We start from the raw sequence: 24,652 nt of genomic DNA, 5'->3' as shown, positions 1-24,652 counted from the left end.
TAATGACAATACTCATTGAAAAACCAAACAACCTTGTCCCTTCAAAATCAGATACCCAACTCTTCTCTCAGCTTCTGCCTAAAGCAGCCAACAGTATGTTTTTATTCAGTATGAGACACAACATTCCCATCTTGTTTCTCTTATCATGATAAAGACAATAGATTTTTCAGGACATTTTTTTTTTTTAATAGCACAGGGCAGAGAGAATTTGTCCACACAGTTTATTCAGAATCAATTTGAGGAAAACAATATTACAATGTTTCTGTTACTGCTGAATCATATCAGGTGTCTCAGCTTAGGCCATTCAAGTAGTCATATACACAAGATCCAAGAGTAAAGTCAAGGGTTGAGAAATCTTGAGGAAATTTTTTCTAGGTGCATAAACCACAATCAGTTGTTATAATTTCAATGTTTACATTCAAGGCCAGTTTTGATTTTAAAATTGTTTTACCTGTATCTCAGTAGGAAGAAAACGGAAAAGAGAAGCAAGAGTTCACATTACACGAGAAACAAATTTTCTTTATGAACTAGAAGGTATCCAAAGGAAGCAGCTGAGGTAAGACGGTAAGATTTCTCAGAGATCAGTGGTCACACTAAAGCAATTCTTCAGTCTGACATTTCTACAAATGCTGTGGACTCCACTCATCCTGCCTAACTCTGATTAGGTACATGCACCTAAATTCTAGGTGTGATTTAACAATTTACACTTTGAGCATAGTACATTTGAAAGAAAAGAAAAAGTTTTCATACTCTGTAAGTCTAAAACATTTTACTTCTATTAGGAAGCTTTGTATCCCTGTGAATTAGAACCCTGGAGTCAGACCATGAGACCCCTCATAAGGTTTTGGGCTCAAAACCACCACCGTCGTCCATCATGCAATCTAAGGACAAAAAATCCCCAGCCCACAGTTGCAGACATTCTACTGGGATGGAAGAGACTGACTTACTTATCTGCATTCCAGAAACTTGCTCTTCAGACCCCCACAGGAAGGTCAATTCCCACTAAAACTGCAGTCTCTAAGAAGAAGAGCTGCTGATAACACAAATTAACTTCTGAAGAAGGGGAAGAACTTGGGAAGAGCTGCTTTCACCTCCTTGTTTCTCAACGTATAGATGAGAGGGTTGAGGTAGGACTCAACATAGTGTATAGCACACCAGCCACCTTGCTCTTCTCCGCACTGTAGCTGGAGACAGGGCTTATGTAGGCATAGAAGACAGAGGTGTAATACATGCACACCACAATGAGGTGGGAGGAGCAGGTGGAGAAGGCTTTCTGTTTCCCCTCTGAAGTCCTCATCTTCAGGATGCTAGAAATGATGAACCCATAGGACACGAGGGTCATGAGGAAGTTTAGTATGCCATAAAAGGCATCAGCCAGGACAATCATGACACTGTTCACATAGGTGGAGCTGCAGGAGAGAAGCAGCAGAGGAGGAGCCTCACAGAAGAAATGGGTAATGACATTAGGGCCACAGAAATTCAAACGCAGCATCAGCCCTGTGTGGATGGCTGCGTTGGAGGCACAGAGCACCCACACTCCGGTGGCCAGCATGCTGCAGAATGCCTTGCTCATCATGGTTCTGTAATGCAGTGGGTGGCAGATGGCTGCGTACCGGTCATAGGCCATGACAGTGAGGAGCAGCAGCTCTGAGGATGCAGACCATATGAGGAAATAGAGCTGTGCCATGCAGCCCCCATAGGATATGAAGCTCCTCTCTGACACCAGACCCTCCAGTGCCTTGGGCATGATGGAGGAGGTACAGATAATGTCCATAGTAGCCAAGTTGGACAGGAAAAAGTACATGGGGGTATGAAGTCCAGGGTTGAAGGAGATGGTCAAGATGATGAGGACGTTCCCTGTGAGGGCCACTGAGTAGAGGGAGAGAAAACAACTGAATAAGAGCACGTGGTGTTCTGGGTGCTCTGAGAAGCCCTGCAGGATAAACTCTGTTACCATTGTCTGGTTACTCATGGTCCCTGGGTGGAGAGGGTGTTCTGGGACTATCAGGAGAATCTTCACCCACAGTTTCATGTGATTTCAGGACTAAAGAGAGAGAAATGAGAGGTATCTTCAACACCACTACTATCATGTTTCAATGAAACCTAACAACATGGCATGTATAATATGCATAGATACTAGGATGTATTATGATAAACATATCAATATTACATAGGCAAAGGGCATGAGCATCCAGCTTATTAAATGTAGAGATGAGGCCAATTCAACCTATGAAGCATCATTCAACGTCAAAGAAATGTAAATTAAAGTAATGATCCAACTCTTATTATCCATCTTTCAATAAAGTTAGGAAACGTAGATATTGACTAGCATGTGAGGATGCAAGATGAAAGTCTTTCAAATGAAATGATGGCATTTGCAGGAAAAAGGATGGAACTAGAGACCATCGTGCAACTCAGAGGTTAAGGTTGTATGTTTTCTCTCATATGCAGAAGCCAGAGAGGAAAAGGAAAACAACAGTGGGGGTGGATCTCCTAAAAATCAAAGAGAGATCACAGGAAACGGACGGGGGTGTGGGAGGTGGGGAGAGAGGGAGGAAATGCTTGGAAGTGATCTTGGTCAAATGATATTGTTATAATGGGTGCATGTATGAATGTGTAACAAGCAATCCCATCAATATGTGCAATTAAAATGCATCAATAAAATGAGGAAATCAAATTATTTCTAATGATTAATTTAGAAAAAAGAAAACTGTTATGTCATTAGTAACTTACAAAACTTCATGTTCCATTGGAACCAAAATTTTTCTTTGTGGAAATTTATCCTAGGGAAATAATTTTAAACATCTTCAAGGTGTCAAAATAGCACTTTTTGTGATTGAGAATTTAAAAGTAATCTATACTCTTGAAGGCAAGTTTATTATGATATATTGATTCAATATAATGCTGGGCAGTTATAAAAACGGCACTTTGGAAGTGTTTTACTGATGCTTTTATAAACAGTGAGTCAGGCTTTGTGGCTGATGCTTGTAATCCCAGTAACTCCAGAGGGAGAGGTAGGAGGATTGCGAGTTCAATGCCAGTTTTAGCAACGTAACGAGACACTAAGAAACTCAGTGAGACCCTGTCTCTAAATACAATTTTATAAATGGTGGGGGATGTGGCTCAATGGTTGTTACTGTGTGTATTCACCCCCCAATGTATATTTTTTAAAAATCAGAAAAAACAAAAAGGAGAGTTAAAAATGCACAATGTGATCTCATCTGTTTCTATATTAAAATATATATCATATATATCCTTTTTGCAAGAATGCTATTAAAGTGATTATTAAATACATACAAACACACACACACACACACATAAATCTAGTGAGTGATAGACCAGAGTTTGAGCCATAGAAATGGACTATGATTGAATTTCCTTGATTTCATTGGTTTGGATTTTCCTATTTTCTTATGAATGACCTTTGTAAAAGGCTTGTGTTTCAATTAAGACTCCTAAGAAATCTTCTGAGACTCCTCATGTCCCTCAGAATTCTATACTGACTTGGCTCCATTCCTTGGGACTGCTTGGTCAAGTACCCACACATCTCTCACAGGTTGATGGATGTGCCCCATCTGTCTATGGACGACCTTCATGGACCATACCCCGTTCTTGGGTTTCAAACATGTTTGTTGAAATAATACTGAAGAACCATGTGGTGTGAATGAAAGCAGCATGATTTCTATTCTGAAGACAGCGCACACTAAGAGTTAAGATAAAAAGAGCTTGGTACCACGTCTGCTTTCTCTTTTTCAACTCCACTCACCAAAACAGTTAAGATTATTTTCATTTTAAATTCAGAATTACAATTTTGTTTCAACTTCACAAAATGCTTTCACCACTAAAATATTAAGAGGCTTATAGAAATATCAGCCTATGATTTGGGTTACATTCCTCCATATTAAGGTGAAGAGTGTTCTTTTAATAGAGAGACACAAACGTATTATGACCTAGAAGAACTAAAGAAAATACCAAAGTCCTGTCTGTGTGTCTTCCCAGGAGCAAGGTATCAGGACAGCTCAAGCATTTTGGTAAGTAGAAATAAACATGGTATGCTTTAGATGATTTCATTTTTGTTTGGCAAAACAAACACAAACAACCCTGAATACTTACTCTCGCCTAGTTTGACTTAGGGATGTAGAGAAAGAACGAACTTTATTTGCTCCTTGCTAATGACCTAGGGGTTGATTCCTGCTCATCACCAGGGACCACTGTAGGCTGAACAGCTGAGTTAGGTTACAAAGGAAGACTTGGCTTGACCCCATTCATGCTTCTCCACTTCCCACTAATATCCCCCCAGGGTATCAAGCACCCGGCGCCCCCAGTCATCATGGTCCACTCCCACATCACATGTGACAGACACACCAGAGCTGTAGTGCTGAAGTCGAGTCTGGAGGAGGAAAATGCATCCAACCCCAACACTTAGAGAGCAGTTGTGGGTCAGGCCTGCCACATGCCATCACTAGGCACAAAGAAAACCTATGATACACAGGAAGCTTCAACCCAGTGTTTCTCTTAACTCAGCTGTAGAGTGAGTTTAGGAAAAAAAATCTAAATGGACCTGCTACATAAATGAAGGATTTCAACTGGTGTTAGGTACAATAAAATCTTCACCAACCCCATTCACATTCAGGAAACAAATTAACCCTCACATAGCTATCCACTCACTGTGATTTCCAGGCTAGGTAGATGGTCACCTCCTCCAACTGGTCAATAGTGAGGTCAAAGTGTCAGGACACCAAGACTCCTTCCATGAGGATGACCATGAAGTCACTGCTGGAGTCAGCCAGTCATTCCTTCTTCTGAAAATAACAAAGATTATTTCCCCAGGATGTTCTGATGACATTGGCTTTAATTCTCATCAAGTAACACCAATTATTACCAAGGATCTGAAGGGAAAGAAAAAGAGTTTAGATAACAATTAATAACATTCAAACAATAATACACACCTGTTCAAGTCAAACAGTACAATGATGCCCCAGAGTCAAGTCCATAGGATAATAAAACAATAGTTATTTTCTATACTTATCACACATTTTGGTGGTCAAGATTCTTAGAAATTAAAAGTGTATCAAAGATTATTTCCATAACTTTAGAAAACAATAGGTGACTCAAAATCTCTGCAATTAAAATGTTCATTTTATTGAGGTTTTCCTAAACATAGATTGAATTTTATGTGGACTGCATTTTACTTTTCATGGAATTTTACCTTAGTTCTAATTTATTTTCCATATTTCCATAAGTGAAGGATTGTAGAATTGTTATGATTCAAGTTACTTAATTAATAATGAAAAAGTTGACTACTTCATTATTTTTATCTCTAAAGGGATGAAAGGATTTCCACAAACACCATATAAATTCCAGTGCCTTTTTATTACAAATGAAGAAACATATTTCTATTGTAAACACAATCCAAGGACAGAAAAAAGAAACTCAAAACATGACAAAATTTCAAACATGCATCATTAGATTTGAAAGACATTTTGAAGATGACCTTGTCCAGCCTGCTTATTAAAAAGTCAAAGTGAATCTAAGTGACTTAACCCTGGTCACACAGAGTATTTGTGACAAAGCTAGTATCTAATCCCAAGGCTTGGCATTTCAGTCCAAAGTTATTTGTTGTGTAATTTGTCAATTGCCTCTCTATTACCAACTCTCGAAATAAAAAAAAAAAAAAAAAAAAAGACTAAGAAATAGCAATTAAGAATTTATATGACTATTCTTAAGAGTTGAGCTACGGATTTGAAACCCTAAATTCTCAGTCAGTTTTAGCATCCCATTTGTTCACGTTGTTTCCTTTATCAGAGTAATAGCCACAGAAAATATTCAAATATTCCTGGCTCTAGGTTACCAAAATAAAACCAGCAGGTCTACTTACAGTTAAGGGCCCATTCTAAGCAGACACGGTTACAAGTAGAACCTTTCCTATTTTTATAACACCGAATAGAATGAACCCTCCTCAGAATATTCACAACTATCTTGAAAAATTCATTTCACCTTTGTGGAGCTAATAGATCTTGTGTATGATTTTCCTCTCTCTGTCAACCACCATGGAGGTGTCAGTGTGTACAACCCGTGACACAGTCTAGACAGATACAGCTTCCTTCCCATATTTAAGCTGATCTTGTCACAGAATTTGGACGTATCTTTAGCAACATCTCTTCCTGTCTGTGGGAGTCACTTGGGAGAGATGTTCACAGCCATTACTCTAAGTAGACCCTGAAGGAGCAATTAAATTTTAAGTCCCTATTTGCTGGGAACTTGGCTGACATGCGTGCTCACCCAAAGGCCAGTTGAAGCTTTGATCCAATGTGGGGCAAAAGGGTGTAAGCTTCTGTGGGGAGACACAGGACCACAATTGTTCCAGCTCAGAGTAACCACAGCAGGACTCTGGTGCTCAGGAAAATGTGATCACACCAAGGGACTGAGGAGAGAGTGATGGACCAGAAGCTAGATTCCTGACTGCCTTCCATGGAAATGAGGGGCCAGCTGCAACCACCCCTGAGCTCCTTGGCAAAACCCACTTCTGCTCACAGAGCTGCCCTCTCCTGGACCTCACTCAGCTCAGCTTCCTTACCTCCTCCCTTCTTCCCTTCCCCTATCCCTATATCTTCTCTGTGTGTGCAAATCCACCCAGATGAACTCCGTCTCCTCAGTCATACCATCCCTGATTCCCTGAGGAAACTGAGCACTCTGCCTGCTAAGCCTCTGTCACATCAGTAGTCCCCACCAAGCTTTGGTGGCACTATGGGCTTCAGAATCTTTACAGACCCAGGGTCCAATCTCATCTTGAAAACTAATGGTTGTGTGTCATAAACTCTAAAGAACTACTTAATAATATTAATAATAACAAAAAGACATCATTATCACAGTGTGTAATACATGAAAAGAGCTGGTCAAAGTTTTCACACACACACACATGTGCAAAAGCATACGTACATATACATGTATATATATATGATTTTTTCTTCTAGCAAGCAAAGTATGAATATCTATTTTCTATCATTCTAGGAATGTGCTCAAACATAACTAGTACTTAACACATAATTTAACACAAAATTGTGGATTCTAGGGCTGATTTGTTTGACCGAAAAATCAAGTGGGTTTGTTATTAATAAATATAGGTTAGTTTTACCAAGATCATATCCTAGGAACAAGAGCAAAACTTACCCCACTAATGGCTTTGGGGCATTACTCTTGTCATTTAATAGTTGTATGAATTTGTATAAGTCTTATGATCTCTTTGTATCCCAGTAGTATTCCTTTGATAGAATGAGATTAATAATGCCTATCTTCATGATTTTTCTTTGAAGTAGACTGATGTATATGAATCCATTTTAGAAACTATGTTAGTTGTCATTGTAGATGGGTCATTAGTAGAAATAATTAAAAAGAAAAATTCTACCTTTTTGTTGTGAAATCCAAACCAAATACCTCTTTTTTTTTTTTTTCAAAAAGATAAGAGATATGTAAGTAAGGGATTTTCTTCCTGAGATGCTAACAATATGTTGCCATTATGGAATAAATGTGTACAAAATAATTAGGTTCAAGGCAAAACTATAATTACAAAGAGACCCAAATACATAGTGTCCTAAGTTTTTTCTCTAACCCAACCATCTAAAGTGCTCACGAGTCATGGGATAATTTCTAGATTCATGAGGTATGCTTGATCCCTTAAGTCATTTAAGAACTCAGATTCCTTCCAAGTCAATATTCTTGATCTTGTAGGTTGTTGTTGGGTTTATCATAATGAAGTTGTCAGAAGCTCTACATTTCACCTTATAAAAGAAGTGACGAAACAGAGAACTCATGGAAAGCAATTTATTTTATGCAGGTGAGACAGATGTTACATACAGTATTTCTGTCCACATTTGATTGGCAAAAATTGTACTTATGTTGCCTCATCTGCAAGGGAGGCTTGTAGATGTAGCCAAATTGGGAAGATACATGTACAAGAGAAAGGGTAGATTAATTTTTGGAAAAAAATTAATAATTGCTATAGACATGGAAGAGGAAATTAGAGATATAAGAATGTGAGAAAAAGACATGGATATAAAAGTGAATTTTAAATGCTATTCTTAAGAATTGAGATTCAGATCAATGCTCATAAATCCATTGCATTTTTATACATAAGTGATGAATCCTCATAAAGAGAAATTATGAAAACTACCCCATTCACGATAGCATCAAAAAAAATAAAATACTTGGGAATCAATCTCACAAAAGAGGTGAAAGACCTCTACAATGAGAACTACAGAACACTAAAGAAAGAAATTAAAGAAAACCTTAGAAGATGGAAAGATCTCCCATGCTCTTGGATAGGCAGAATTAATATTGTTAAAAGTGCTATACAGATTCAATGCAATTCCAATTAAAATCCCAATGATGTACCTTACAGAAATAGAGCAAACAATCATGAAATTCATCTGGAAGAATAAGAAACCCAGAATAGCTAAAGCAATCCTTTGCAGGAAAAATGAAGCAGGGGGTATCGCAATACCCGAACTTCAACTTTATTACAAAGCAATAGTAACAAAGACGGCATGGTATTGGTACCAAAATAGATAGGTAGATCAATGGTACAGAATAGAGGACACGGACACAAACCCAAATAAATTTAAGAACTCAGATTCCTTCCAAGTCAATATTCTTGATCTTGTAGGTTGTTGTTGGGTTTATCATAATGAAGTTGTCTAATACTAGACAAAGGTGCCAAAAATATGCAATGGAGAAAAGATAGCCTCTTCAACAAATGGTGCTGGGAGAATTGGAAATCCATATGCAACAGAATGAAACTAAACCCATATCTCTCACCATGCATGAAACTAAACTCAAAATGGATTAAGGACCTTGGAATCAGACCAGAGACCCTGCAGATTATAGAAGAAAAAGTAGGTCCAGATCTTCAACATGTCGGCTTAGGACCAGACTTCCTCAACAGGACTCCCATAGCACAAGAAATAAAAGCAAGAATCAATAACTGGGATAGATTCAAACTAAAAAGCTTCCTCTCAGCAAAGGAAACTATCAGCAATGTGAAGAGAGAGCCTACAGAGTGGGAGAATATCTTTGCCAGTCATACTTCAGATGGAGCACTAATCTCCAGAATCTATAAAGAACTCAAAAAACTCTACACCAAGAATACAAATAATCCAATTGACAAATGGGCTAAGGAAATGAACAGACACTTCAAAAAGAAGATGTACAAGCAATCAACAAACATATGAAAAAATGTTCAACATCTCTAGTAATAAGAGAAATGCAAATGAAAACCACCCTAAGATTCCATCTCACCCCAATTAGAATGGCGATTACCAAGAACACAAGCAACAACAGGTGTTGGCGAGGATGTGGGGAGAAAGGTACACTCATACACTGCTGGTGGGGCTGCAAATTAGTGCAGCCACTCTGGAAAGCAGTGTGGAGATTCCTTAGAAAACTTGGTATGGAACCACCATTTGACCCAGCTATCCCACTCTTTGGTCTATGATAAGTGACGATAATACATAATGGGAGGTAGGAGGGAGGCAGGAATGGAGAAAGGATGGATTGTATAGAGGAAAAAGAGGGGCAGGAGGACTGCGGAGAAGGAAAAATAACAGAATGAGGAAAACATCATTGCCCTATGTACTTGTATGATTACACAAATGGTATGACTCTACTTCATGTACAACCAGAAAAACAAGTTGTACCCCATTTGTTTACAAGGAATCAAAATAAATAAATTATTTTAAAAAGTATTCTTACATTCATTTCCTCAATTTTCACTCTTACAGGAGGTGTTGATCATTTGTTAACCATCTACTCCTTTCACTTTCTCTTCAGTTTCCCCTTTCTTACAGTATAACTATATAATAATTCACCCTTCTTTTTGAATCTCAATTCTTTTTTTAAATATTTTTTATTTATTTTTTATTTTATTATTATTTTTTAATTTTAAACAAATGGGATACATGTTGTTTGTCTGTACATGGGTTAAAGGCATACCATTTGTATAATCATAAATTTACATATTTAAATCAGCATACTACAGAGATACAGCCACATCAATGTTCATAGCTGCTCAATTCACAATAGCCAGATTGTGGAACCAACCTAGATGTCCTTCAATTGATGAGTGGATAAAGAAACTGTGGTATATATATACAATGGAATATTACTCTGCCATAAAGAATGATAAAATTATGGCATTTGCAGGCAAATGGATGAAATTGGAGAACATCATTCTAAGTGAGATAAGCCAATCTCAAAAAACTAAAGGACGAATGATCTCGCTGATAAGTGGATTTTGACACATAAGGGAGAGGGCGGGAGGAGTTAGTGTTACGGTTAGGGTTAGGGTTAGGGTTAGGGAGGGGGGCAAGAATGGAGGAAGAAAGGACTGTTTAGAGGGAAAAGAAGGGTGGGAGGGGTGGGGGGGAAGGGAAAAAATAATAGAATGAAGCAAACAACATTACCATATGTAAATGATCAACACCTCCTCTAAGAGAGAAAATTGAGGAAATGAATGTAAGAATACTTTTTTAAATAATTTATTTATTTTGATTCCTTGTAAACAAATGGGGTACAACTTGTTTTTCTGGTTGTACATGAAGTAGAGTCATACCATTTGTGTAATCATACAAGTACATAGGGCAATGATGTTTTCCTCATTCTGTTATTTTTCCTTCTCCGCAGTCCTCCTGCCCCTCTTTTGCTCTATACAATCCATCCTTTCTCCATTCCTGCCTCCCTCCTACCTCCCATTATGTATCATCGTCACTTATCAGAGAGATAATTCATCCTTTGGTTTTTTTAGGATTGGCTTATCTCACTTATCATGATATTCTCCAACTTCATCCATTTGCCTGCAAATGTCATAATTTTATTCTTCTTTATGACTGACTAATATTCCATTTTGTATATATACCACAATTTCTTTATGCATTCATCAACTGAAGGGCATCTAGGTTGGTTCCAGAATCTATCTATTGTGAATTGGAATGTTGTGAATATTTTTTAAACTTTTTAATCATTTTTATTTAGATTTTAATTTTTTACAGACTGCATTTTGATTCATTGTACACAAATGGGGTACATAATTTCATTTCTATAGTTGTACGCAATGTAGATTCATACCATTCGTGCAATCATCCACGTACATAGGGCAATGATGTCTGTCTCATTCCACCATTTTTCATACCCTCCTCCCTCTCATTTTCTTCTACATATCCTAAAGTTCCCCCATTATTCTCTCATTCCCCACTCTCACCTCCATTATATATCATCCTCCACCTATCAGGGAAAACATTCATCCTTTTGTTTTTGGGGCTTGGCTTATTTCACTTAGCATAATATTCTCCAATTTCATCCATTTATTTGCAAATGCCATAATATTATTATTCTTCATGTCTGAATAGTATTCCATTGAGTATATATACCAGAGTTTCTTTATCTATTCATCTGTTGAAGGGCATCTAGTTTGGGTCTACAATGTAGCTATTGTGAACTGAGCTGCTATAAACATTGATGTGGCTGTGTTACTGTAGTTTGCTGATTTTAGGTCCTTTGGGTACAAACTGAGGAGTGGGATAACTGGGTCAAAAGGTAATTCCATTCCAAGTTTAATTAGGATTCTCTATACTGCTTTCCAGAGTGGCTGCACCAATTTGCAACTCCACCAGCAATGTAAAAGTGTGCTTTTTCCCCACATAAATGCCAACATCTATTATTGATTGTGTTCTTGGTAAAAGACATTGTAATTGGAATAAGATGAAACTTAGAGTTGTTTTAATTTGCATTTCTCTAATTACTAGACGTGTTGAACACTTTTTCATATATTTATTAATTGCCTTTTTGTCTTCTTCTGTAAAGTGTTTGTCCAGGTTCTTGGCCCATTTATTGAATGGGTTCTTTGTATTTTTGTTGTAAAGTTTTGTAAGTTCTTTATAAATTTTGGAGATAAGTGCTCTACCTGAAGTGCGTGAGGAAAAGATTTTCTCCCACTTGTAGGCTCTCTCTTCACATTCTTGATTGTATCCTTTGCCGAGAAAAAGCTTTTTAGTTTGAGTCCTTCCCATTTATTGATTCTTGCTTTGATTTCTTGTGCTTTGGGAGTCTTATTCAGTAAGTCTGATCCTGAGTCAACAAGATGAATATTTGGGCCTACTTTGCCTTCTATGAGACGCAGGGTCTCTGGTCTAATTCCTGTGTTTGATCCATTTTGAGTTGAGTTTTGTGCATGGTGAGAGGTAGAGGTTTAATTTCATTTTATTGCACATGGATTTCCAGTTTTTCCAACACCATTTGTTGAACAGGCTATCTTTTCTCCATTGTATGTTTTTGGCTCCTTTGTCTAGTACGAGGTAAAAGTATTTATGTGGTTTTGTCTCTGTGTCTTCTATTCTGTACCATTGGTCTGCCTGTCTATTTTGGTGCCAATACCATGCCAGTTGATAGATTGCATGCCTCGCATGCACAGGACCCTGGGTTCCAATCCCCAGCGCCACAATAAAAGGAAAAAACAAAGACACTTTGATATTTGTACATTTTTTAATAGCACAGGGCACAGAGAATTTGTCCACTCAGTTTATTCAGAAACAATTTGAGGAAAACAATGTTACAATGTTCCTGTTACCAGTGAATCATACCAGTTGTCTCAACTCCCGGCCAATGAAGTAGTCATATCCTCAAGGTCCAAAAACTAAGTCAAGGGTTGAGAAATCTCGGGGAAATTTTTTCTAGGTGCGTAAAACACATATCAGTTGTCATACGTGGAATGTATACATTCAAGGCAAAGTTCTGATCTTAAAATAATGTTTTACCTCGAATCTCAGTAAGAAGGGAAAAGAGAAGTAACAGTTACATTACAATCAGAAACAAATTTTCATTATAAAGTTGAAGTGTCTCCAAAGGAAGCAGTTGAGGTAAGACGGTAAGATTTCTTAGAGATCAGTGGTCACACTAAAGCAATTCTTCAGGATGACATTTCTACAAATGCTGTGGACTCCACTCATCCTGCCTAACTCTGCTTAGGCGCATGCACCTAAATTCTAGGTGTGATTTAACAATTTACACTTTGAGCACAGTACATTTAAAGAAAAGGAAAAGATTTTCATACTCTGTAAGTCTAAAACATTTTACTTCTACTAGGAAGCTTTGTATCCCAGTAAGTCAGAACCTTGGAGTCAGACCATGAGACCCCTCAGAAGTGTGTGGGCTCAAACCCACCACAGTCGTCTGTCAATCAGGCAATGTAAAGAAAACAGAATCCCGAGCCTGTCCATGCAGACATTCTACTGGGATGGAAGAAACAGGCTACTTATCTGCATTCCAGAAACTTGCTCCTCAGAACCCCCACAGGAAGGTCAATTCCCAATAAAACTATAGTCTCTAAGAAGAAGAGCTGCTGAAAACACAAATTACCTTCTGAAGAAGGGGAAGAACTTGGGAAGAGCTGCTTTCACCTCCTTGTTTCTCAACGTATAGATGAGAGGGTTGAGGGTAGGACTCAACATAGTGTATAGCACACCAGTCACCTTGCTCTTCTCTGCACTGTAGCTGGAGACAGGGCTTATGTAGGCATAGAAGACAGAGGTGTAATACATGCACACCACAATGAGGTGGGAGGAGCAGGTGGAGAAGGCTTTCTGTTTCCCCTCTGAAGTCCTCATCTTCAGGATGCTAGAAATGATGAACCCATAGGACACGAGGGTCATGAGGAAGTTTAGTATGCCATAAAAGGCATCAGCCAGGACAATCATGACACTGTTCACATAGGTGGAGCTGCAGGAGAGAAGCAGCAGAGGAGGAGCCTCACAGAAGAAATGGGTAATGACATTAGGGCCACAGAAATTCAAACACAGCATCAGCCCTGTGTGGATGGCTGAGTTGAAGGCACAGAGCACCCACACTCCAGTGGCCAGCATGCTGCAGAATGCCTTGCTCATCATGGTGCTGTAATGCAGTGGGTGGCAGATGGCTACATACCGGTCATAGGCCATGACAGTGAGGAGCAGCAGCTCTGAGGATCCAGACCATGTGAGGAAATAGAGCTGTGCCATGCAGCCCCCGTAGGATATGAAGCTCTTCTCTGATACCAGACCCTCCAGTGCCTTGGGCATGATGGAGGAGGTACAGATAATGTCCATAGTAGCCAAGTTGGACAGGAAAATGTACATGGGGGTATGGAGTCCAGGGTTGAAAGAGATGGTCAAGATGATGAGGACGTTCCCTGTGAGGGCCACTGAGTAAAGGGAGAGAAAACAACTGAATAAGAGCACGTGGTGTTCTGGGTGCTCTGAGAAGCCCTGCAGGATAAACTCTGTTACCATTGTCTGGTTACTCATGGTCCCTGGGTGGAGAGGGTGTTCTGGGACTATCAGGAGAATCTTCACCCACAGTTTCATGTGATTTCAGGACTAAAGAGAGAGAAATGAGAGGTATCTTCAACACCACTACTATCATGTTTCAATGAAACCTAACATCATGGCATGTATAGTATGCATAGATACTAGGATGTATTATGATAAACCTTTCAATATCACATAGGCATGAGCATCCAGCTTATTAAATGGACAGATGAGGCCAATTCAACCTATTCAATGTCAAAGAAATGTAAATTAAAGTAATGATCCAACTCTTATTATCCATCTTTCAATAAAGTTAGGAAACATAGATATTGACTAGCATGTGAGGATGCAAGATGAAAGTCTTTCAAATGAAATGATGGCGTTTGCAGGAAAATGGATGGAACTAGAGACCATCATGTTACTCAGAGGTTAAGGTTGTATGTTTTCTCTCATATGCAGAAGCCAGAGAGGAAAAGGAAAACAACAGTGGGGGTGGATCTCCTAAAAATCAAAGAGAGATCACAGGAAACGGACGGGGGTGTGGGAGGTGGGGAGAGAGGGAGGAAATGCTTGGAAGTGATCTTGGTCAAATGATATTGTTATACTGTATGCAAGTATGAATGTATTACAAGCAATCCCATCTATATGTACAATTAAAATGCATCAATAAAATATAAAGAAATAAAAAATTAATTTTAATGATCAATTCAGAATTAAAGAAAACTGTTATGTCATTAGTACCATGTAAAACAACATGCTCCATTTGAACCAAAGTTTTCTTTCTGGAAATTTATCCTAGGGAAATATTTTAAAACACCTTCAACACCTTCTGAAAACAGCACTATTTATGATTGAAATTTTAAAAGTAATCTATACTCTTGAAGGCAAGTTTATTATGATATATTGATTCAATATAATGCTGGGCAGTTATAAAAAAGGCACTTTGAAAGTGTTTTACTGATACTTTTATAAACAATGAGTCAGGCATAGTGGCCTATGAATGTACCCCAATAACTCCAGAGGCTGAGGTAGGAGGATTGCTAGTTCACAGCGAGTCTAAGCAATGTAGCAAGACCCTAGGTAACTCAGTGAGACCCTGTCTCTAAATACAATTTTATAAATGGTTGGGAGATGTGGCTCAATGTTTGAGACCGTGTGGATTCACTCCCCAATGTACGTTTATAAAAACTCAGAAAAAACAAAAGAAAAAACAAAATTGTAAAAAATGTACAATGTGATCACTTTTGTCTCTATATTAAAATATATATTATATATATCCTTTGTGTGACAATGCTATTAAAGTGATTATTGTATACACACACACACACACACACACACACACACACACACACACACATCTAGTGAGTGATAGACGGAGTTTGAGCCATAGGAATGGAATATGATTGACTTTCCTTGATTTTGATGGTTTGTTTTTTTTCCTATTTTCTTATTAATGACCTTTGTAAAAGACAGGTGTTTCATTTAAGTCTTCTATCAATTTTCTTGAGACTCCTCATCCTCTCAGAATTCTATACTGACGTGCCTCCAGTCCTTGGGACTGTTGGCCAAGTACACACCTATCTCTCACAGGTTGATGGATGTGCCCCATCTGTCTATGGACCTTCGTGGACCATACCCTGTGCTTGGCTTTCAAACATGTTTGTTGAAAAATGCTGAAGAACCATGTGGTGTGAATGAAAGCAGCATGATTTCTATTCTGAAGACAGCGCACACTAAGAGTTAAGATAAAAAGAGCTTGGTACCACGTCTGCTTTCTCTTTTTCAACTCCACTCACCAAAACAGTTAAGATTATTTTCATTTTAAATTCAGAATTACAATTTTGTTTCAACTTCACAAAATGCTTTCACTACTAAAATATTAAGAAGCTTATAGAAATATCGACCTATGATTTGGGTTATATCCCTCTCTCTATTCTTTTAATAGAAAAACATAAATTTATTATGACCTGGAACAACTAATGAAAACACCGAAGTCCCGTCTCTGTGTCTTCCCAGGAGCAAGGTATCAGGACAGCTCAAGCATTTTGGTAAGTAGAAATAAACACGGTATGCTTTAGATGATTTCATTTTTGTTTGGCAAAACAAACACAAACAACCCTGAATACGTACTCTTTTCCAGTTTGACTTAGGGATGTAGAGAAAGAACTAACTTTATTTGCTCCTTGCTGAAGACCTAGGGGTTGATTCCTGCTCATCACCAGGGACAACTGTAGGCTGAACAGCTGAGTTAGGTTACAAAGGAAGACTTGGCTTGACCCCACTCATGCTTCTCCACTTCCCACTAATATCCCCTCCCCCAGGGTGTCAAGCACCCGACTCCCCCAGTCATCATGGTCCACTCCCACATCACATGTGACAGACACACCAGAGCTGTAGTGCTGTAGTAGAGTCTGGAGGAGGAAAATGCATCCAACCCAACACTTAGAGAGCAGTCGTGGGTCAGGTCTGCCACATGCCATCACTAGGCACCAAGAAAACCTATGATACACAGGAAGCTTCAACCCAGTGTTTTCTCTTAATTCAGCTGTAGAGTGAGTTTAGGAGAAAACACTAAATGAACCTGCTACATAAATGAAGGATTTCAACAGGTGTTAGGTACAATAAAATTTTCACAAACCCATTCACATTCAGGAAATAAATTGACCCTCAGATAGCCATCCACTCACTGTGATTTCCAGGCTAGGTAGATGGTCACCTCCTCCAACTGGTCAATAGTGAGGTCAAAGTGTCAGGACACCAAGACTCCTTCCATGAGGATGACCATGAAGTCCCTGCTGGGCCTCAGCCAGTCATTCCTTCTCTGAAAGTAAGAACATCCCAGGATGTTCCGATGACATTGGCTTTAATTCTCATCAAGCATCACCAATTATTATCTAGTATCTGAAGGCAAAAATAAGGAATTTAGATAGCAATCAATAACACTCGAACAATAATACACACCTGTTCAAGTCAAACAACACAATGATGCCCCAGAGTCAAGTCAATAGGATATTAAAACAGTGTTTATTTTCTAGATTTATCACACATTTTGGTGGTTAAGCTTCCTAGAAAATAAAGGTTTATCATAGGTTATTTCCATCACTTTATAAAACAATAAGTGCCCTCAAAATCTCTGCAATTAAAATGTTCATTTTATTGAGTTTTTCCTAAACATAGATTGAATTTTACATGGACTGCAATTTAATTTTCATGGAATTTTATATTAGTTCCAATTTATTTTCTGTGCCTCCATAAGTTAAGGATTGTAGAATTATTACTGTTTCAAGGTACTTAATTAACAAAGAAAAAGTTGACTAGTTCATTATTTTTATCATTAAGGGATGCAAGGATTTCCAAAAACAGCATATAAAATCCAGTGCCTTTTTATTACAAATGAAGATAGATATTTCTGTTCTGAACATATTCCAATAACAGAAAACTGAAACTCAAAACATGACAGAATTTCAAACATGCATCATTAGATTTGAAAGACATCTTGAAGATGACCTTGTCCAGCCTGCTTATTAAAAAGTCAAAGTGAATCTAAGTGACTTAACCCTGGTCACACAGAGTATTTGTGACAAAGCTAGAATCTAATTCCAAGGCTTAGCATTTCAGTCCAAAGTTATTTGTTGTGTAATTTGTCCATTGCCTCTCTATTAACAACTCTTGAAATATTAAAAAAAATTACTAAGAAAAAGAAATAGCAATTAAGAATTTATATGACTATTCTTAGAGTTGATCTATGGATTTGAAACCCTAAATTCTCAGTCAGTTTTAGCATCCCATTTGTTCACGTTGTTTCCTTTATCAGAGTAATAGCCACAGAAAATATTCAAATATTCCTGGCTCTAGGATACCAAAATAAAACCAGCAGGTCTACTTACAGTTAAGGGCCCATTCTAAGCAGACATGGTTACAAGTAGAACCTTTCCTATTTTTATAACACCAAATAGAATGAACCCAACTCAGAATATTCACAACTATCTCAAAAAATTTATTTCACCTTTGTGGAGCTAATAGATCTTGTGTATGGCTTTCCTCTCTCTGTCAACCACCATGGAGGTGTCAGTGTGTACAACCCGTGACACAGTCTAGACAGATATAGCTTCCTTCCCATATTTAAGCTGATCTTGTCACAGAATTTAGACGTATCTTTAGCAACAACTCTCCCTGTCTGTGGGAGTCACTTGGGACAGATGTTCACAGCCAATACTCTAAGTAGACCCTGAAGGAGCAATTAAATTTTAAGTCCCTTTTGCTGGGAACTTGGCTGTCCTGGGTGTTCACCCAAAGGCCAGTTGAAGCTTTGATCCAATGTGGGGCAAAAGGGTGTAAGCTTCTGTGGGGAGACACAGGACCACAATTGTCCCAGCTCAGAGTAACCACAGCAGGGCTCTGGTGCTCAGGAAAATGTGATCACACCAAGGGACTGAGGAGAGAGTGATGGACCAGAAGCTAGATTCCTGACTGCCTTCCATGGGAATGAGGGGCCAGCTGCAACCACCCCTGAGCTCCTTGGCAAAACCCACTTCTGCTCACAGAGCTGCCCTCTCCTGGACCTCACTCACACCTCATTGTCCTTACTGCCTGCCTTCCTCCCTTCCCCTATCCCTATTATCTTCTCCCTGTGTGCAAATTCCCCCCAAATCCTAGTCCATCTCCTCAGTCATACCATCCCTGATTCCTTGAGGAAAATGATCACTGCCTGCTAAGCCTCTGTCACATCAGTAGTCCCCACCAAGCTTTGGTGGCACTATGGGCTTCAGAATCTTTACAGACCCAGGGTCCAATCTCATCTTGAAAACTAATGGTTGTGTGTCATAAACTCTAAAGAACTACTTAATAATATTAATATTAATAATAACAAAAAGACATATCATTATCACAGTGTGTAATACATGAAAAGAGCTGGTCAAAGTTTTCACACACACCCACATGTGCAAAAGCATACATACGTATACATGTATATATATATATATGATTTTTTCTTCTAGCAAGCAAAGGATGAATATCTATTTCTATCATTCTAGGAATGTGCTCAAACACTGCTAGTACTTAACACATAATTTAATACAAAATTGTGGATTCTCTGGCTGATTTGTTTGACTGAAAAATCAAGTGAGTTTGTGATTAATAAATATAGTTTAATTTTACCAAGATCATATCCTAGGAACAAGAGCTAAACTAATTACTCCACTAATGACTTTGGGGCGTTACTCTTGTCATTTAATAGCTATATGAATTTGTATAAATCTTATGATCTCTTTGTATTCCAGTAGTTTTCCTTTGATAGAATGAGATTAATAATACCTATCTTCATGATTTTTCTTTGGAGTAGACTGATGTATATGAATCCATTTTAGAAACTATGTTAGTTGTCATTGTAGATGGGTCATTAGTAGAAATAATTAAAAAGAAAAATTCTACCTTTTTGTTGTGAAAGCCATACAAAATATCTCTTTTTTTTCAACAAGATAAAATATATGTAAGCAAGAGATTTTCTTCCTGAGATGCTAACAATATGTTGCTATTCTGGAATAAATGTGTACAAATTAATTAGGGTAAAGTCCAAACTATAATTACAAAGAGACCCAAATACATAGTGTCGTAGTTTTTTTCTCTCACCAAACTATAAAGTGCTCATGAGTCATGGGAAAATTTCCATATCCATGAGATAGCCTTGATCCTTTAAGTCATTCAAGAACCCAGTTTCCTTACAAGTCAATATTCATGATCTTGTAGGTTGTTGTTAGTTTTGTCATAATGAAGTTGCCATAAGCTCTACATTTCACCTCATAAAAGAAGTGACGAAGCAGAAAACTCAAGAAAAGCAATTTATTTTATGCTCGTGAGACAGATGTTACACACAGAACTTCTGTCCACATTTGATTGGCAAAAATTGTACTTATGTTGCCTCAGCTGCAAGGAAGGCTGGTAGATGTAGCCAAATTGGGAAGATACATGTACAGGAAAATGGGAAGATTAATTTTTGGAAAAAATTAATAATTGCTACAAACATGGAATAGGAAATTAGAAATATAGGATTGGAAAAAAAATGTCCTGGATACAAAAGTGAATTTTAAATGCTATTCTTAAGAATTGAGATTCAGAAAAGAAAGGGTGAATTATTATATTGTTATACTGTAAGGAAGGGGAAAGTGAAGAGAAGGTGAAAGCAGTAGATGGTTAACAAATGATCAACACCTACAGTAAGAGAGAAAATCAAGAAAATGAATGTAAGATATCTAATCTCCTTAAGCAACATTCAGAAATAGTCCCAAAGCAAGAGGACTCTGCGAGGTTATGTAGAGCCTCATTCAGTGTCATGTGATCAACCGTGCTAAGCAGAGATGTGGCTTGCATCTGAGCTGCCAGGCCCAGCTGACAGGGAGACTGCTGGCCATAGAGATGCTTGGAAATTTTCGGAAACAGAGGGACATAGAGAATTAATTAGGAATCCTGAATGGACAGTTTCACTGTGCACTTTTCCTAGGCTTATGTCCTAACATCAATGGAGACCAGCTATTAAACATGGTCTTCAATACTTTTAAACTCATATCTCATTATCCAGCCATGACCTTGAGTACATTTTAAATTCTTTAAGTCCTCCCTCTTCCTTAATTCCCCCACACTCAATTATTGGCTTTGCCTCCTACATTCCTGAGGAGAGAAATATGTTCCTATCAGAGATTCTTAACTTGTTTTTTCCTACCTCTATCTTTCTACATCTTTTTAAATTTTATTTCAGATTTTATGGAACCCCATCCTCTGTGCTTATTCTATAAGAAACCAGCAAAATATCCAGGAAAAGTTCATTCCCCCCTAAAACAAAGTGTTCAGCATTGGTACTTTCTGTACATTTCCAGATCACCCCAGAACCTTGTCATCATTCCCAAGCATGGAATAATTTGCAGACCATACCTGCTAAGGATAGTTTGCCCAAAGGAAGAAAAATCAACTGAGAAATGACAAAAATAATGAGATGAGTGGACAAGGACATTAAAATAGTTCTAACTATATCCCATATGTTAGATTAACTACATTAAGGAGAAGCAAAGACGATACAAAATGATTGAATCTTTAGAGGTACAACCTACAAAGACTGAAGTTAATAATATGCTAGATGAGGTTAACAGCATATTAGACATTACAGAAAAAAGATTAGTAAGTTTGAATTAGAAAACAGCAACAAGTCTGCCCAAATGAAACAGATTGGAAAAACAAAAACATAAGAACAGTGCATAAGTGAGCTCTAAGGCACCTTCAATATCCTTATATATGTGTCATTAGACCCCGTGCTTGAACAGTAAAAAATGAAAAAATATTTGTGTGAATAATGACTAATACTTTTCAAATTTAATGACAAATAAAAACCTACATGTCTAATAAGTTCAGTGAACCCTGAACACTAGAAGCATGAAGAAATCACATCAAGACACATGCTTTAAAACCAGCATTAAAGAGAAAAACAAAGTGAAAAAATAAAACAACACTGAATACACAGAGACAAAGAAAGAATTTCTCTAAAAATCAATGCAGACAAGAACAATGGGAAAACATCTTTAAAGAACTAAAAGAAAAATGTCAATGTAGAATTTTATATCTAGTAAAAGTAATTTTCAAAAATAAAGATGAAATTATTTTTGAAAAATAAACTAAACAAATTCATCAGCAGAACACATACACAACAAGAAATATTACCCTTTAGTGAGAAGGAAAGTTGTATCATGGAAATCTGTATTTTAAGAAAGAAATGTAAAATGAATAAAAAAGTGTAACTCTGGCTCCATTTTAGTCAGTTTTTTGCTGCTGTGACTAAAAGACCTGGAAAGAACAATTTTAAGGAGGAAAAGTTTATTTTGGGACTCAGAGTTTCAGAAGTCTCTGTTCATAGAGGTCCAACTCCATTCATCAGGAATGGAGGAGAACATCTTGAGGCAGAACATCATGATGGAAGGGTGTGGCAGAGGAAAGCAACTGAGGACGTGGCACCAGGAAGTAGGGGGGGAGAGAAAGCAGGGGCAGTGCTTCACTCTCCAGCCCAAAATCTACACCCACAAAACACACCCTCTTGACATACCTCCTTCAACCATACTCTAGCTGCCTAGTGTTACCACCTAGTTAATCCCTATCAGGGGATTAATGCACTGATTATGTTAAGTATCTCATAACTCAATCATTTCACCTCTAAATTATCTTTCACATGAACTTTTAGGGGACACTTCATATCTAATCTATAACAGGGACTAAATGTAGTACTTCATTTCTTATTTAATTATCTGAAAAATTTACTACTACTTATAGAAAAATAGTAACAGGGTATGATAGGATTTAATACCATATGCAAAAGTAAAATGAACGATAATGACAAAAATTCCACCTCTAAAGAAATGAAATTATACTGTCATAATGTTCTTATACTATATATTAAAATGGTATGGTATCACTTGAGGTAATCTGTGACAAATTAAAGATAAATACTATAAAATCTAAAGTAATCACCATGATACCTTAAATATACAGTTATAATTAAGAAGCCCAAATTGGAAATCATATGTTATGGTTTGGATAAAAAGTTCAAAAGATCCCCCCCAAAATTTCTGTTAATGCAGAAATATCAGAAGTAAAATAAATGGATTGTGAGACTGTAACCTACTCAGTCTATCCTAGTTTGAATGGACCTTGTGCTGATGGTAGGCAGGTGGGGCATGGCTGGAGAATGTGGGTCACTGGAGTCGTGCCCTGGAAGGGTGTTAAACTTCCCTTTGGCCCCTCCCCCTCTAATTCCTGACCCCACCATGAACTGAGCAGCTTTACTCCACTGGGTCCTTCCCCAGGGTTGTGCTCTTACACTTTCAGTTGAGTGAAATGGAGTCCACCATACATGTACTGAGACCTCTGAAACCTCAGCCCCAAATAAAATTTCCCTCCTGTAAGTTGTACTTGTCAAGTTTTTTGGTTACAGCAACGAAAAAGCTGACTGAAACAAAATGAAATCACAAAAACACACTAGTAATGCAATAGAAGGCAAGAAATGGCAATAATAGATGAAGAATAGATAGACAAACAGAACGCAAATACCAAGACGGTATATTTGAGTATGATCATGTATCATTCAAGGAGAGTGATACATTCTGAGAAATATATCATTATGTGATTTTCTTGTTGCATGAACATTATAACATACTTAAGCTGAGATATCTACCATGTCACTAGGCTCTAAAGTCTTACAGGATGAATGTTGTGGTCATTGTCACTAACTGAAATACGATTATGCAGTGTGTGACTGAATTTAAGCCTTCAGGCACTACCAGAATACTGGATGTGGTGGTAAAAGACAATTGGAAATAGATTCATTTTAGTCCAACTGGTTCTAAGGAAACACATAGGTTGAAAAAGAAAGAATGGAAAAATATATCTTATGCAATGGAAAATACAAGAGAGCAGAGTTGGCTATACTAACATCAGACAAATGTGAAACTGTGAGCCCCAAATAAACTTTTCAGTTACAAGAGACAATGATATCATATATCAACATGTCAATCCAACAGAAAAAATAGAACAATTATAAATATGTATGTAGCCAATATCAGAAAACCTAAATATGTGAAGCAAACATTGACAGATCTGAAAGGAAAAACAGCAAAACAGTCATAGTGATAGTGATAGTGATTTCTGTACCTCCCCTTGAATAATAGATGAACAAGACAGAAGATCAGTAAGAGAATAGAAGATCCCTTCTATAGTCTATAAATCGATAGACCAGTTGTACTTGATAGACCTATAATACATTCCACCCATCAAAATCAGATTAGAATATACATTCTTCTCAAGTGTACATGGAACACAATCAAGGACAGATCACATGTGAGGTCACAGAACAAGTCTTAACAAATTTCAAAAGATTGAAATCATCCAAAAGTATCATTTCTGATTGCAGTGACATAGAACTAGGCAACAACAGTAGCAGGAACAGCAAAAAGAAAAAAAAAAAAAAAAAAAAACACAACCAACCAAAATTGCAAAATATCTTAAGGTGAATGAAAATGAAAATGCAATGTACCCAAAAGCACAAGATGCACAAAAGCAGTGCTAGAAAAGGAAGTGTGTAGCTATAGTGTGTATATTTAAAAAGAAGAAAGTCTCAGATAAAATCCTAACTTTGTACTTCAAGAAATTAGGAAAAGAAAAACTATACCTAAGATTAGCAGAAGGAAGGAAATGCTAGTGATTTAAGATAAATAAAATATAAAGAGAAAAAAATCAGCAGAGTTAAAAAAAAAATTTTTTTTAAACACCAAAATTGACAAATGCCTAGA

General features: G+C 37.5%; 2 protein-coding genes across 2 annotated transcripts in view; both read right to left on the bottom strand.

The window, feature by feature from the left end:
* Positions 1–1,102: 1,102 nt before the first annotated feature.
* Positions 1,103–4,781, bottom strand: LOC306659812 (olfactory receptor 13A1-like; the record flags this gene model as incomplete). Its single annotated transcript, XM_079137606.1, has 2 exons — positions 4,669–4,781; positions 1,103–2,044 (listed from the first exon to the last, which is right to left on the bottom strand). Exon 2 carries the CDS (start codon positions 2,030–2,032, stop codon positions 1,103–1,105), a length of 930 nt encoding a protein of 309 aa, XP_078993732.1. The 5' UTR covers positions 2,033–2,044; positions 4,669–4,781.
* An 8,619-nt stretch (positions 4,782–13,400) lies between these two features.
* LOC306658946 (olfactory receptor 13A1-like) overlaps positions 13,401–24,652 on the bottom strand; it is a gene marked incomplete at its 3' end in the record, with an annotated part of 30,735 nt that continues 19,483 nt past the window's right edge. The window contains exons 2-3 of the mRNA XM_079136227.1: positions 17,018–17,231; positions 13,401–14,399 (exon numbers count right to left, since the gene is read on the bottom strand). Coding sequence (XP_078992353.1) covers positions 13,401–14,387 — 987 coding nt within the window. The 5' untranslated portion in view covers positions 14,388–14,399; positions 17,018–17,231. The remainder of the gene's footprint in view (positions 14,400–17,017; positions 17,232–24,652) is intronic.

The sequence above is a fragment of the Sciurus vulgaris genome, assembly GCF_902686455.1.
Source record: "Sciurus vulgaris genome assembly, chromosome: 4".
Classification (NCBI taxonomy): Eukaryota; Metazoa; Chordata; class Mammalia; order Rodentia; family Sciuridae; genus Sciurus; species Sciurus vulgaris.
Note: the sequence above shows the minus strand (reverse complement) of the source record. Positions and strands in the feature narration are given on the sequence as shown.